This window comes from Cucurbita maxima, unplaced genomic scaffold (genome assembly GCF_002738345.1).
Source record: "Cucurbita maxima cultivar Rimu unplaced genomic scaffold, Cmax_1.0 Cma_Scf00004, whole genome shotgun sequence".
Classification (NCBI taxonomy): domain Eukaryota; kingdom Viridiplantae; phylum Streptophyta; class Magnoliopsida; order Cucurbitales; family Cucurbitaceae; genus Cucurbita; species Cucurbita maxima.
In genome coordinates, this window is record NW_019272020.1 from 6,036,408 (window position 1) to 6,052,719 (window position 16,312).

At 34.5% G+C, this 16,312-nt stretch overlaps 2 protein-coding genes and 1 pseudogene across 2 annotated transcripts in view; all 3 read left to right on the forward strand.

The window, feature by feature from the left end:
* LOC111478169 (protein RRP6-like 2) overlaps positions 1-4,283 on the forward strand; it is an 8,494-nt gene extending 4,211 nt beyond the window's left edge. Inside the window, exons 8-14 of the mRNA XM_023122315.1 lie at positions 889-971; positions 1,129-1,174; positions 1,661-1,748; positions 1,844-2,013; positions 2,780-3,079; positions 3,190-3,294; positions 3,383-4,283. Coding sequence (XP_022978083.1) covers positions 889-971; positions 1,129-1,174; positions 1,661-1,748; positions 1,844-2,013; positions 2,780-3,079; positions 3,190-3,294; positions 3,383-4,102 — 1,512 coding nt within the window. The 3' untranslated portion in view covers positions 4,103-4,283. The remainder of the gene's footprint in view (positions 1-888; positions 972-1,128; positions 1,175-1,660; positions 1,749-1,843; positions 2,014-2,779; positions 3,080-3,189; positions 3,295-3,382) is intronic.
* Positions 4,284-5,447: 1,164 nt separating this feature from the next.
* Positions 5,448-8,172, forward strand: LOC111478310 (annotated as a pseudogene).
* A 3,372-nt stretch (positions 8,173-11,544) lies between these two features.
* LOC111478295 (plant cysteine oxidase 2-like) lies at positions 11,545-14,182 on the forward strand. Its single transcript, XM_023122492.1, has 5 exons — positions 11,545-12,161; positions 12,704-12,825; positions 13,172-13,328; positions 13,393-13,596; positions 13,734-14,182. The coding sequence occupies exons 1-5, from the start codon at positions 11,930-11,932 to the stop codon at positions 13,856-13,858; spliced, it is 840 nt and encodes a 279-aa protein (XP_022978260.1). The 5' UTR covers positions 11,545-11,929; the 3' UTR covers positions 13,859-14,182.
* The last annotated feature ends 2,130 nt before the right edge of the window (positions 14,183-16,312 follow it).

Genomic DNA, 16,312 nt, shown 5'->3' on the forward strand with positions numbered 1-16,312 from the left:
AAAAAAAAAAAAAAAAAAAAAAAAAAAAAAAAAAAAAAAAAAAAAAAAAAAAAAAAAAAAAAAATCCAGAAAAAATTGGATTTTAGGGAAATGTGGGTGAGCTTTGTTCAGTTACCTATATCCTTAGCGTTCTGCTAATATTGATCCACCTTCATGGTTGCCTTACAAATTGTAGGATCTCTTTAAAGCTACTGGCAACTGAGACCATAAACAATGTTTGTGTTTTTAATGAGTTCATCAAGATTGGAAGTGAATTTTAGCCACTTAAATGATAGCATAAACATATGTTGAGTTTTTTTCTTTTTTTTTTTTCTTTTTTTTTTTTTTTTTTTTTTTTTTTTTTTTTTCCTTTTCCAATGTGATATGGTTTTCAAAAAAATCTTGGAATCTGAATGAATTTCATTAAGCTAAGAGATATTATGTAGAGCTGATGGAAAAGCGTATATACTCTTTCTGGATTATGATTATATTTATTCTTTTATTCTGTCAATGTTCAAAAGTATGATGTTGCTACAAGTATGGAAGTAACAATTTCAGGTTGTACAATCTCCATAGCCAGCATTTTTAAAAATCTAGTTTAAGACTTATTCTGCCAGATGAGGTTTGACCTATAACATTATGAAATCTGTTTTGTTTTTTCACTCACGCGTTTGACATATGGGGATCTATATATTTTTTTGTATTGATATTGGTTTGCTGCCTGTAATATTTCAAACTCAATCAAGTTTCACTTCATATTTTCCTAAAAGAAAATGTTGCACTCCATGTTTTCTCATACGGATCAGTGTGGTTCAATATAGGAAATCACCTTTAATTTTCTGCTCTGAGGTGGCTGAAGGTATGTAGCATCGCTTTACCTTTTTGATGAAACTACCTTGTTTTTCATAGGTCTACAAGCGAAGTTATGACGTATGCCTGCATCTTTACGAGAAGGAGCTGTTGACGGAAAGTTCATATTTTTATGTATACGGGTAAGTTTTCTTCATTCTTCAGCAAAAAGAACATTACCATTTACAGTTGTTCACTTTTGCTCCTGCTGGTGAATTTTCCTTTTCTTTTCTCCTTGCATTTAGTGGAACTTTTAAGTATTTGTAAGAAACGTCCTAATTTCTATTAATTTTAATATAGATTGCAGGGCTCTGGTTTCAATGCTCAACAGCTTTCTGTTGCTGCTGTAAGCTTTCTTACACTTTACATTCTATGCATAATATATCTGCATCAGGAAGGTAACAGGGGTGAAGACCTCTTACAAATATCTTATTTCTTTTATACAATAAATGGGGTTTAGCAGTCCACCCAATTTGCTAATGAAATTAGAAGAATCCCCACGGACAAATAATGGAGGGATTACTATTACAAACCCGTTCTTCATGCCCAGTGTCTGACAACTTTCCTCTAAACTTGAGGTTCCAACTCTAGTTCATTTCAGTCCAGCACTCTTGGTAGAATCTGCCAGGAAGAAGGTTTTAGTCTTGTGGTCACCTTTCCACTTAACACTTAAAAGACTTGAGTCATTTTCCACTTGACAGGAGTACCATTACTCCAGCCTGAAAGTAACGTGTTCTTCTTAGAAATGAAATTAATTGGTTAGAGGTTAGATCATATGTCCTGTTTAATTTATGTTGCTGGAAGTAAATATCCTTTATTTTCAATGTGACAGAGTCTCTTTGAGTGGCGAGATATTGTTGCTCGTGCAGAGGATGAAAGTACTGGTTACATACTGCCAAACAAAACGCTTCTGGAAATCGGTAACTGGGAAACCTACGCTGGCATTTGTTGTTCGAAATAATCTTATTTTTGTGGCTTACTGCAGAATTTTAACATAGTTTTCTTATTGTTAAAGCCAAGCAGATGCCTGTCACCATTAACAAATTACGTAGATTACTGAAATCAAAGCATTCATTCATTGAGCGCAATCTTGCTTCAATTGTAACCATCATTAGGCATTCGATGCTGAATTCAAGTGCATTTGAAGAGGCTGCTGAGCGTTTGAAGGAAGTCCGTACCGAGGCGGTAAGGCTTGTGCTTGTAACCTCATGCTGTTGTTGTTACTAACTTATCGGACTCGAGAGCATTTCCCTAGGTTTTTAAGGGCCTGACCTTCAATTAATTCATGGTGTTTAGCTATATGATTAGTGCTAGAATTATTTAGTTGTTTAAATGAGAGGAAGGGAACACATTTATTCTTGGAGGCACCGGCTTTATTCTACGTCTAGAATAGATATGGAGGAATGTTGTTCTGGTTTCTGAGCTTTTTAATTAAAAGAGCTCAACTAAATCATTTTGGTAGCATGAGGGTATTGGCAGACTAATGACTCATCTTTCAAGTTGCAATATTTTCAGTCTAGTTTTAAGTTGTATAACGGTATAATATGGAAGTCTTAATGTTCCTTTAATTGTTGTCCTACATCGTCTTTTCATAAAAAAGAACGGAGGGCTTCTTGTTAACGCCGACAAGGATTTTATGTAGAATGTGTATCTGTATATTATGTTCTAGTACGTGTAGTCCGTTTTCATGAAGCAACCCTGTTTCGTATAAACGACCCATTAGTAGAATGAATGGATACATTTTTGAGCCATTGGAAACCTCGATAATATCAGACGAATTTCTCTCTGTTTGCTTTTAAGATTGTAGATGATTACCTTTTCATTTGCACATTTGATTTCATTACTTGTTGATTGGATATGTTTATGATTCTTTCGTTTTTCTTCGCTGCTGATATTTTGATATTTTTAACATTCTCTTGCCTTCGCTGTTGATATGTTGTTTACATGACAGGCATCAGAAGAAAACACATCAGCTAATGAACATCAAGAAACTAATATGCCCGATACTTCGAATTTGAGATACGCAATCCCAATTGTGAAAGACAGTGCTGTTGATAATACTGCCAGTGATCAGATCTGTTCGTCCTCTTCTCAGTCTAAAGTTGCACCCTTGGAACATGGATACCGGCCCTTTGTACCTGGAAAATGTGTAATGGTAGACCACTCAACGCATCCTGTTCTGAATGGGATGGGCCCAACAACATTGGAGCTGGGTGAACATTCCAATGGCGATAAATACCCGGTAGCGCAGGTATTGAAGTATATCTAATTAACCATGGTTAGAGACTAATTAGAACTTCCTTTTGTGTCTGATTGGTTTCTTTGCTTGAGATCTATGTTCTAAATGATTCCCTGTTTAAGGTTACTGGAGTGAACATTACGTTGCAAAAGAAAACTAACCGAGGCGGTCTTGGTTCGCTATTGGGAAACTCGGCCCCAAAGAGAAAATTAGATACTGATAAAAAGGTAGGGTCCTTTGGTGTAACATGTAAGATACCATTTCTTTTAGTTCTTCTCCTGTTGCTGCCTCATTGGTATCGCTTATTTTTACTAGGATAAGGAAGAGAACAAGTTGGATAAAATCCGATCTTCTGTGACTCTACCCTTTCATTCATTCTTGGGAACGAGTGAGCAATTAAAGTCAGTTGTAGAACCAACCACCATGACTACATTAAAAACTCAAAATTCCGAAGCACCTGTTGCCGAGTCAACAAAAACCTCGAATATAGAGCTACCTGCAATGCCAGTTTCGAAACCCTGCCCGACAGATGAGATTATCATGTTGGAAGATGATTCAGATGACGATGACGAAGATGAAGACGAAGAATTGCATCCTGTTGCAGAAGCAGCCACCGATGAGCCAAAGTTGAAAGGTTTTAGTGCTAGTTCACCTCTTGAAATAGACGACGACGACAACAACGACGAACCAATGTCTCTGTCCGAATTGTCTTCTAGCTTTCAAAAATGTTTGAATTCTAATGAACAAGCTATGAACCTTCGAGAAACTGACGATTCAGGAAAACAAAGTGGTTTTTTGCAGATCAAACCGTTCGACTACGAAGCAGCAAGGAAACAAATAGAATTTGGAGAAGATTTGGAGGAAGACTCGAAACTTGAGGACGACAAAGATCCAAAGGCATCGAAGATTGCTGGGTTAAAGTCAGATTTAGATCTGAATAGAGTTCACAAGAACAGTGAAACCGTGGAATTACCGCAAGGCAAACGACGCCATGCCTTCCCTGCTACCGGAAACCGAAGTGCAACTTTCCGCTAAATCAATGTAAGTGATTTTTACTCTGTAAACTACAGACGGTATTACAAGTCAAAAGATTTCAAAGTATTAAAATGGAAAGAGTAAAAAGTCTATTAAATAGTGTTGAAAGAGTGATCTTGCTTGTTTTCAGTTTGCCAGGGGGTTCTAATCTTTAGATTATAATGGTCATTATGATTATCTCTGTTCCTTGTCAAATCATAGTTATACTGATATACACACAACACAATAGTGTGGAGAATTGGGCAACCCCCAAGTTAGGGATGCCAGTTTGTCGACGTTCATAACCGAAACTTAGGCAAAGGGTGGCAAAGGGTTACGCTACTATTCTCGAACAACTTACAGTTGAGTCTTCTTTCTTTTTACACTACAGATTTGTCGTCGACCTTTAGGAACATATAGAGTTGGTGAACATATTACCCGATTTTGTGTGTTATTGGAAATTTCTGATGAAATTATTACTTACTCGTTTATTAAAATTGGTTTCATAGACACCCACACCAATATTAGTTCAGCAATTTATGTTCCTTATTTGTACACTTATGTAAATCTCAACATGAAATTTGTGTAAACTTCAATAAATATAATGCAAATTTTTTATCGGGTTGGATTCAAATACTTTTAGGGGTCGTTTTGGTCTCGGGTTTTGTTTAAAATACTTGAGAATGTTTGGAAATAAGATGTTTGGGAATAAAGTGTTTGTAAATCAGATAACTGTGAGGGAAATGATGTCTAGACTTTATAGAAATAAATAATATTTTTATTTGATTTTTACTTCTAATAATTTTATTTTATTGTAGTACGTAACTAATTAATTGTTAAATCAAATTATTAAAATAATTTTCATTCATAAGTGTATAAACTTTAAATTTGGGGATAATGTTAATAATTATTTTCAAATAAAGAATTTTATTAAAATTATACACAAGTTTAATGTATGGTTAATTAATTATATATTATAGTTATAAAAATAAATGACAATAATAATAATAAATTATAAAGTAGTAAATTATAGAGTAATAAGAAAGAAATAAAATGAAAGATAGAATAAATTTAAAATAAAAGGAAAAAATGAAAATAAAAAATGATCAGAACAATGCCACGTCAAAAGCTGTATGAGTTGGCGGCCTACCATTGGTTTGTCCATGTCATTTTTGAAACCTTCATTATTAGGCCTGTGATCGCACTCGTTCAATCTGATCCATTCATTACAAAAAGACGTAGACATCGACGGTTGATGTACGCCACGTCACCGTCCTGAATGCGACGTCGTTTTGTTTTCCTTAGCGAAGTAATTTCGGTCTGGTTTCTTCGTCTTCTTCCTTTCTCCGTTGAAATCCTTCACAAATTACAGGGAGGGAGGGAGGGAGAGAGAGAGAGAGAGAGAGAGAGAGAGAGAGAGCAATCTTTGTTCTTCCTTTTTTATTCGATCTTCAATTACTCTCTCATTTGCCTTACGACAATCAAATTTCTCGGGTTTGCTGATTGATTTGCGCTTAACTATCTGCAAATCTGTTTCTTCTTTTCTTCATTTCGGAATTCAGATTTGACGAAACCGGAATCTCGATTCGTCTTTGTGTGTTTCTGATGTCTGCCTTGGAAGGAGGAGGAGGTACGCTTTCGGAGATATACCATAGTGCGAAGAGGCTGCTGTTGAGGACCAGAGATGAGCTCGAGAAATTGGAGCGTCTCGAGTACACGGCGGCCAGTAGCATGGACTCCTCCGACCTTTCCACCTCGATCAAGAGGGATATTACTCAGATCCAGTCGCTCTGTGTTGAGATGGATAGACTCTGGCGATCCGTGGCGGCGAAGTCTCAGCGTGATTTGTGGAAAAGGTTTTTGTTCCATTCCCGCCTTTGAGTTTTTCTGATTGAATTTGTAATTGTATGGTTTCATATCATTTGATGTTCATCTTCCGGATCGAATTTAGAATCAGATGCTATTTATTTGTTTTATTGAACATTTGGTTATGCATTCTGAATTCCTTGATTTGTTAATTTATTCAAAACTGGTGGATGTTATGTTCTGTAAATCATTGTTGCTTCCATACAAGGAAAAAGAGAAACGAAATAGGATGCTCTTTTGGTTCCAGGATTGAATGTGGTTCGGATTATAATTGTCAAACGTTTTACAATATGGGATTGGGATTTGATTGTAATTATGGATAGTCAATTCGATAAGGCGCAACCTTGATGTGTTTCAACTGGGAATTATCCTGCAGAAAGGTGGAACAGGTTGCCGAGGAGGCTGATTCTATGAAACAAAGTTTAGACAATTATTTTCTAAGAAACCAGAAGCGAATGATGGAAGCAAAAGAGAGGGCAGAATTGCTTGGAAGAGCTGTATGTACTAATTGTTAGTTACTTGTGGCTTTTGGTTGCTGAACCCCTTCTTTAACCATTCATTTTAAGTTGTTTTTGGTCTTGCTTTTGTAGAATGGTGACTCTGCTCACATTTTAAGAATTTTTGACGATGAGGCACAAGCCATGAATTCCGTTCGAAACTCATCGCGGATGATAGAGGAAGCTAGTGCGACCGGAGAAGCAATCCTTTTCAAATACTCCGAGCAAAGGGACCGGCTGAAGGTATGTGCATAACTGAGTGCATGTAGATTGATCTTTTTTGGCTATGGCTACCTTCAATTGTTAAAGAAATCTTTGAAAGACTATGGATGTATAATGTATTCCCTTTAAATGTGAATAGGCTAAAGATTCTATTCTATATTCATACTCTCTTGTTGCTTTAGGAGATAGCTGCATGTATGGCGTCTTTGAGTTATGATCGTTTTGGAAGTATGAATCATTTTTGGTAGTTTTAGTTTACTCGTGAATTTTTACTCGAGTCTTTGTCCATATTTTGGCGGTTATAGATTCTCCTGGATTAAAAATCACTTTGATTGGCTTAAGGACATGTGCATTATGTTTATTAAGGACTCTAAAAGAATGTTTCTTACAGGGTTTAATAAGTTTTAGCTGGTGAAGTCCGAGTTCGTGTGACCTATGATTAGATTGTGTGAAAAAAAAAAAAATGTAATATAGAAATTTCGGCGCGCGTAACTTGTGTTTTCTGTTTTAGTGTGTAATTAGTATCTAAGATTGGATAAAGATTCCTTTGTGATATAAATTTCTAGTCTGCGGATTAGAAATTTTATAATGAAGGATTACACCTATATAACTTATGGCTATCATGGTTTCTTTTAGCGGTGCACATACAACTCGACAAACCCAGACCAATCCAACCAACCTGAATTTTTGGATTGGTCCAAAAAAATCCTCAACCCAACCCAACTCGGACCGTGTACCCCCCTAGTTTCTTTATAAAAGAAGCCTTGTGGCCCAACATTCAAAGGACGGTTTTTTTTTTTTATAGTGCTATGATTATCGTTTAAAAGATTTGATTGTTTCTCATAGTGAAACATGCCATTATAGACTACGGTAGGTTGAAATGGCATCCACAGCTACTTTACTACAGCCTTTATTGGCTTTATTGGCTTCCTCACTTCTCTCTTATGCATCCATTTCTCTCATATTCATTCCCTTATTTTTGTGCATCAGAGAGCACAAAGGAAGGCACTTGATGTCCTTAACACAGTAGGGCTCTCGAATACCGTCCTGAAACTCATCGAGAGACGGCACCGAGTTGATAATTGGATCAAATATGCAGGCATGATCTTAACCATCGTAGCTGTGTTCGTATTTGTTCGATGGGTACGGTAAGGAAGGTACAAATTGAGGCTGCCTTAATTTGATCTCTCAGTGTTTACACTTCTGGTGGTCTCACTGCCATCTAATAGACAAACAACTACATACTAAATAGTCTACTTAGAAAGAACAGCTACTACTTTGACGGTGTCCTCTCCTCAGTTGAGCTTCGCTTTGAGGGTGTCCTCCTCTCAGTCGAGCTTCGCTTTTGAAGTGCGCAATAACTCGAAAGTTTTCAGGTAATCTTCAGAACTCCCTTACTGGTTGCTATAGTTTTTGTTCTGGAGATGCAGCTTCTTGTTGATGCTTAGGCTTTTGTTTGTAACATTTCATGAACTTACAGAACTTTTTGGTGCCTTGGTTCTCTTCTCTATAGGTTTTTCTTAAGTTACATGTTTATTATTGTTGTAACTTTTTCGTTACTTCCAAAGTCCAAAAATCAATAAAATCTTTTTCGTTTATTGGGGTGATAGGGGATTCGGATTTGCTCGTATTTGTCCCATTCCGAAAATGATAAAACAAAGATATGAAAAAGAAAGGTCAATTTTTAACGTGATTTTAATAATAACATGCCGTACAAAATTCAATTATAGTATTACGTTTCATCGGTATCTATTTCGTTGTGAAATTTTGATGTATTATATTCATTAAAATTTATTATTTCAATATGTCAATATTATTAATATTCAATCTAAATATGATTTCAAATATAATAATAGTTATCAACATTTGTAAATTTATTTCAAGATATTGATATATTAATATTATAAAACAACTTTTTCTAGTGTATCGTTAATAGTTTAAATAAAATCTTATGTTTTATATTAATATAAATTTTGTTTTTAAAATATTATTTAATAAAAACAAACCTAAAAATTTTCACAAAAAAATTAATTAAAAAATGTAAAATATTATTGTTGTTTAATTAATTTCGATAAAAATTAACTTTAAAATATAATGGTAATACATCGATTAAATTTAGATATTTACAAGGGCTAAAATGATATTTTAACGTGTTTCGTATTCAATATTATAAGTCAAAGTGATATCTTTTATGAATTTATTATTTTTTTTTTATAATATTAGGCACGTCAATTTCATCCAATTAAAATTTGATAAAATATATTTTGATATATATTCTTTTGTCAACGAATTTTAATGTTTTGTGACAAGACAAAACATAACGAAACGTAAATGATGAAATATGAACCTACATAGTTGTAGCAACTATGGTGTTGTTGGGAAACTTAAAGACAAACATAAAAATGCATGGGGATGGGAATGTGTCACATTTTCCCTTTTTCTAAAGATAAGTATACATATCATACTCACTTTGCCAAAAGGATAAGAATTTTACGAGAATTGTGACAAAATAAGTTTTTGTTTGCACGGGAAGCTCCCGAGTCTGATAAGTCTCTAATATATTCGAAGTTTATCAAAATTAATTGATCTATTAGTTACAGATCTAAAGTTTTTATCTAAAAGTACTAAAACTTTCAATTTTGTGTTAATAAACGTAATACCTTAGTAAATGAATGGTACATGAATGAATCGATACCATATTTGAATATGAGTAATCTCAAGAATAGAATGACTAAGAAATATTTAAAAAGAATTGAAAGTCGGTGTCTGCCTTTCTTTTTAAGTGGCTCAATCATAAAATGTCGGAACTATCCGGTGCTAAATTCAAATTTTGGGTATGGATGGTAATAGTAAATCTAATAAGGTGCTATTAGATACCGAAGTAAAAATTTAAAAACTAATTAAATAGTTGAAAATTGAAAACTTAATGACCCGTTAGATACTTTGGAAAGATCGACCATTTAAAATAAACTTTGAAATTCAAGAATTTTACAATTTTAAATCATATTTAGTGTCTAAAAAAAAAAAAAATTGAGCAAAATTACTTTTTTGTCCCTCATTTTAGAAAAGAAAAAGCTGCAAGGAGAGAGAAAAACATGTCTGCAAGACAAATGGATGATGTCGAAATTAATGAATTTTCCGGGTTTTTTCTTTTTTTTTTTTTAAATGTAATTCGTTATCTATATATTATATATTATATTAAAACCAGTTTGATTCATTAACAATCATTTCAATCCAATTTTTTAAAACAAATATTACCCTTTTTTTTTTTTTTTTTGAATTTTCAATTATTATTGTCATATCAATATAAAATGATAAAAATTATTTTATCATTTATGTAAATTGATATAGCCAATAAATAATTAGTGAAAAAAACCATTTTAAAGTATTTAAAAGTGTTGATGGAATTTATTTTATAACTTCACAATAAAAATTATTATTATCAATAGAAAGAAAAAAAAATTATTTATCCCTGTTTAAATTATATATATATATTTTTATAATCATTATCATTATCATTATTATTATTATTTATTTATTATTATTATTATCATTATTATTTTATGTGGTGACAAATTTAGGTAGATTTCATATATATATATATAGGAAAGTTGGATAAATTGTCCAAATTTTAAATTTATATAGTAATGTACAATAATAATATACTATTTCTAGACTATTTTCAATCATTACACCCAAAATAAAAAATAAAATCATTAATTAATTTTAATTATACATCATTTTTTTTAAATTTTAATTAAAACTTTAATTTTTTTTATTAAATTATAGGATAATTAATTTCAATTTGAACATAACTCAACTGATTTGAACATATGTTTGATTAAGAAATTATAGATTTAAATATCTTATTTCTTAATAAAATTAACTCAGACAATTTATTGAATTTAAATTATTGTTAAATAAAATAATTTTAAAAAAAATAATTACTCAAATACCAAATTTAACCCTCAAAAAAAAAAAAAATGGTAAGTAAAAAATAAAATGACCAAATTAAAGAAAAAAACATCTCACATAATTAAACAATAATTTATTTATCATTCAGAGCTAGACTTGTCATATTTAAACCTACCAAAACAATGTTTTCCAATTTTAAAAATTATATTTATCCATTACAAAAACACAAGACGGAGTTAGAATTGTCCACCGAGTTGGGACGGAAAAACCTTTTCCATCGTATCTATGCCTCTTTTTCATTTCCCGTTCCAGCTAAGTTATTTGTCCTCAGCTTCGTTTATTTAATGGAAATAAATTTCTTCCCACTCCCTTGTCATTCTCTATTAAACAAAGATTCTCTCTCCCGTTTAGGATAGGTCTTCTAGAGCTCCGACCTGTAGAGTAAATTGACACGAGAGAAATCTCTATTAAACAAAGATTCTCCATCCCATTCGAAATGGGTCCTCATAGAGCTCTCCGTGGAGTAAATTGACATATTCTTTTATCTAACGGGGAGAAATCTCTTCTCACTCTCTCGCCATTCTCCATTAAACAAATATTCTCCATCCCATTTGAGATAAGTCCAGAACAGAACCCCAATCGATAGAGTAAATTGACATCTCTACCACTATCTTAACGAATATCTCGTAGATTAAATGTTAACCAATATCATTATAAACAACATTGCTTTCCAACTCGAAAATCAACTGTCTCCAAAAATGAAGAAAACCGATCAAGAAGTTGTTTCAATCCTTCAAAATCAATTGGTTCGTTTTTCATTCTTCGTCAACGACGTTACCTTCTTCTCTGTCTCCACAGAGGAAAAAAAAAGAAAAAAAAAATTTGGGTGTCGTTTAGGGCATGTTGTACCCATGCAACAAAATCCATCAAATTTCACTACTTGTTTCCGAATCCCCAAACCGGTTTCTTCTCAATCTTAGGGGCCTCCAACCCTTTCTCCCCCAGAATCAACACTCCTTTAAGCCTACCAGTTCCTCTGTTTCCAAATGGCCCCTGGTTTTCCCTTCTTCTTTCTATATAATCATTTCTTCTCCCTCTTCTTCTTTCAAACTTTGCCCCTTTTCTTCGCTTTTTCTTACTCATTCGACTCTCATTTCTTGTTTTCGACGAACCCCATTTTCATTTCTCTTCAATTTTTGATTCTTTTGCTCTATTAACAACGACCCAGATCGTTGTTCTTCCTTGTTCTCCATCGTTCGATGATTTTCGTATCTGGGTTTTTGATTTTGGGTCGATTCGTTCTGTTTTGAGGCCGATTTCTTTGGGGGGTTTTGGTTTTTGAGCTGTGATGGCGACGGAAACGAGAATGGTGGAACAGAAGAGTAACAGAGTAGGGCATATGAGTAAGGTTCAGTATGTGAAAATGGATATCAAAAAGAGGAAATGTAGAGATATCAAGCGGCCTGTTCCAGTGGTTCCTATGGCGCTTCAGGAACTGTTCGTTGCTTGCAAGGAAGTCTTCAAAGGCCCTGGAACTGTTCCATTGCCTTGTGAAGTTGAAAAGCTCTGTCGCATTCTTGGTATGTTTCAGATCGAATCCATTTTACATTACTTTTTTTTTTGCCTCTCCTTAGAAATCACGAATCTCTATAATGGTATGATATTGTTTCATTTGAATTCCCTCCAACAATGTACATGGGAGGTTCTATAGTACCCTCGAACAGCCTCCACACCTTTGTTCGACATTTGAGTCGCTTTTAACTATACTTTCGAGGCTCACAAACTTCTTTGTTCGACATTTGAGGATTCTATTGACATGGCTAAGTTAAGGGTGTGACTCTAATACCATGTTAGGACTCTCCACAATGACATGAGGTTGTCCGCTTTGAGCATAAACTCTCGTAGCTTTGTTTTGGAGTTCCCCAAAAGGCCACGTATCAATCTACATTAGCTTAGTTAGGCCATGTTGATCCTTTGATTGCCTTGTCTTTGCAATTTTTGGCTAAGTGACATAGTTTTTTGATAGCTCTTAAGCAAATTTATTGTTATGATCACTTCTATGTTGCTTAGCCTATATAAATTTGAGTATTGACCAAATTGTTTTTGTTTTGTGATGCTGTAGATAATATGAAGTTAGAAGATGTTGGACTTAGTAATAATTTACCGTTTTTCAAGCACAATGTTCCAGTCAAAGGATCCCCTAGAGTAATATACACAACCATATATAAGTGTGACAAATTCTCGGTAAGCCTCGTGTAGCGTCTTTCGTTAGTTCCCGACTACTTTTCTTCTAGTGATTGTTGTTATATTCAAAAGGGGCAAGCTTATATACGCCATAAGCTTAGTAAATTGCTATAAATCACGAGATTACTCGCTTGCGAGATATATTAGTCAAAGTGCTTGGGGTATATAGGGTTGGCCTAGGGGTTGGTGGTTAACCAGACCTAATGATAGCATATATCATCGATCAAAATGTCAGAGGTTCGAATCTCTTAGGGGCAAGTTATGAATTGTAAATCGAGATCATACTGTATATTTCGGGTTTTCGGGCTTGCTTCCTGAGTGCGTGATTTTCCCGTCGTTTATACAGTTGTGCATCTTCTTCCTCCCCGCAACGGGCGTAATCCCTCTACACAACCATCCCGGAATGACGGTTTTTAGTAAGCTTCTATTGGGGAAGATGCATATCAAATCATATGATTGGGTTGATCCAACCAACAGTGATGATCCTGCCAAACCTTGTGAAAGTGAGCATTCTCAATTTTCTTATGAAATTATTGAGCTTGAAGTGATGATGGGTTGTTTTTGCAGAGAGATTAGCTAAGTTGAAAACTGATTTGGTCTTCACTTCGCCCTCGAGTACCTCTGTCTTGTACCCGACATCAGGAGGCAACATCCACTCGTTCACTGCTATAACCCCGTGTGCGGTTCTTGATGTGCTCGGACCTCCTTACTCCATGGAGGACGATCGAGATTGTTCATATTATAAGGAGCATCCCTATGGCTCTTTTTCAAGTAAGTTCCAAATCATGTTCGTGAACCATCGTAAAAGTATATCCAAATATTGTAACGAAATGCGAATATCGATATTCTACGACATTTACAATATGACCATGACTCTCGTAATGGTTTCGTATCGGCTTCGATGGCAGATGGTGGCATGGCAATGACAGAAGAAGAGGCTAAGGGATATGGATGGTTAGAAGAGATTGAGATGCCAGAAAACTCTCGCATGGATGGCATACAATACTTAGGCCCACAGATTATTGACATTTAAGCCTATTTTATTTTGTTTTGTTTGTATATAAAATGGTACAAAGTTGTAACTTTTAAGGACGTTCTTACATGGAAGTTTGTGGTTTTTTCTTATCTATTCGATTGATCAAGGTTGTTATTGTTCGGATATCGAGCTTGATGTCTATTTATATAGTAAAAATCTGGTAAAGATATATACGGTAGATATTTATATACCGTAGGTGATTATAGAGTAAATCGAAGTCTTATATATACCTGTAGACAGAGCTTTGAAAATGTAATTTCTTCATTATCTGTATTCTCTATTGGTGTACATACCTGAAGTCATCGATACAAATTCTTTAGCAAATATTTCTCCTTGCGTTTTCTCTCTCATGTTCTTTGTGTTCATCTGAATCGAGTGTGTACATTGTTGTGCGATCCTAACCACTGGTATTAGAGCTAGGCGAGATTCACCATGATTTGTGAAGATGAAGAGTTTAAAAGATTGGAATTGAGAAGCTTGATGGATCTGATTTTAATTTCCGAAAGATGCAAGATTATTTGTGCCAGAAAGATCTTCATGAATCCTTGTTGGGGGTGAAACCAGATACCATGACTATGGAGCAGTGGAAGCTCATGGGTCGATAGGCCTTTAGGGTTGATCCGGTTGACGCTATCTAGAAACGTGACGTTCTACATAATCAAGGAGAAGATAATGTCAGATTAGTTGAAGGTACTGTCGAATATGTACGAAAAACTTTCGACTATGAACGATGTGTATTTGATGTGGAGATTGTTCAATCTACAAATGTCTGATAGTGGATCTGTTGATAATCATATAAACAGATTTTATATGATTGTACGTCAACTAAGTTCGATGGAAATTAATTTCGAAGATAAAATTAAGGCACTAATTTTGATGTCATCTTTACCTGATTCGTGGGATACTATTGTTGTCGTGTTCAGCAATTTTTGAGGATCTGAGAAGCTGAAGTTCGATGAAATTCGAGATGGAGTTCTCAACGAAAGTATTCACACACGAGAAATTGAAGATTCTTCTGGTGGTGATCTTAGTGTTGACCAAAGGGGTAAAAAGTAAATCTAAGGACCCAAACAAAGATCGACCAAAATCAAAGAACTGTGAAAATTTTTCAAATGGACCAAACGTGCTATGTTGGAGTTGTGGAGAAAAATATCACTTTCGTACAATTGTACAAGACCAAAGAGGAAGCAGAATCACAAATGAGAAGATGATGATTCTATAAATTCAACCGAAGACATTGGGATACTCTAATACTCATCATGAACCGTCCAATTGAATCCTGTATTTTGGACTCAGGTACATCTTTTTATTCATGTCAAAATAAAGTGTTGTTTCGAAATTTCAAGTCTAAAATTTCGATAAGGTGTATGTTTGCCGACAACAAAGATTTGGAGATTGAAGGAAAAAAGGGTTGTCTGCATAAAAACTTCATCAGAAAATCAATAGAAATTAAAGTATGTCAGATATATTCCTGGTCTCAAGAAGAACCTCATCTCTATTGGTCAGTTGGATAGCATAGGTTATGCAACAGAGTTTGGGAAGAGTTCGTGGAAGATTGTGAAGGGTGCTATGGTGGTAACATGTGGCATAAAATCTAGAATCTTATACACCACGGTAGGGTGTATGAACATGGTTGCTGGTTGATGAGAGTGCTTCAAATTCAAGTCTATGACACAATAAACTTAGACATATGAGTATCAAAGGAATGAAGATGCTGGTTGCGAAAGAAGTTTTAGAAGGTCTGAAATCTGTTGGTATGAGTACTTGTGAGAACTGCGTTATGAGCAAACAGATTCAAGTTAGCTTCACAAAAACGGCTAGAGAATTGAACACACAGACGTTTGGGGACTATCTCCATTTCCATCACTTGGTGGATCAAAGTTTTACGTTACCTTCATGATGAATTCAACAGGAAGGTGTGGATTTATTTCCTGAAACACAAGTCAGATGTATTAGCCACCTTCAAGAATTAGAAAGTTGAAGTTGAAAATCAGACTAGCTTGAAGATCAAATGTATGAGGTTTGACAATGGGGGAGAGTACGACAAGTCATAATTCAAAGCATTTTGTGCAGTTGAGGGAAATAGATTAACGAGGACAGTTCCTGGTAAAGCAAGACATTTTGGTCTGATGCCGTAAATACAATAGTCTGCTTGATCAATAGAGGGTCATTAGTACCCTTGGAGTTCTAGTTGTCAAAAGAAGTATGGACAGGAATAGAACTAAGTATTTTTACTTGAGAAATTTTGGTTGTATTGCGTATGTTCGTGTTGATCCAGAGAGGAGTGACAAACTCGACACTGAAGTTGTGAAGTGCTACTTCATAGGCTATACGTCTGACATGTTCAAGTACAAGTTTTGAGATGACAAGAATAGAAAAATCCTTAGACATTGCAACGTGACTTTTGATGAAAATGTCTTTACAATGGAAAAAAAAAAAAAAAAAAAAAAA

Excerpts from the sequence above, each read along its gene's own strand:
- LOC111478295 (XM_023122492.1), top strand. The coding sequence starts at position 11,930 with ATGGCGACGGAAACGAGAATGGTGGAACAGAAGAGTAACAGAGTAGGG. Across the intron at positions 12,826-13,171 it reads ATAAGTGTGACAAATTCTCG|TTGTGCATCTTCTTCCTCCC; the intron begins GTAAGCCTCGTG and ends TCGTTTATACAG. Across the intron at positions 13,329-13,392 it reads TCCTGCCAAACCTTGTGAAA|AGAGATTAGCTAAGTTGAAA; the intron begins GTGAGCATTCTC and ends TTGTTTTTGCAG.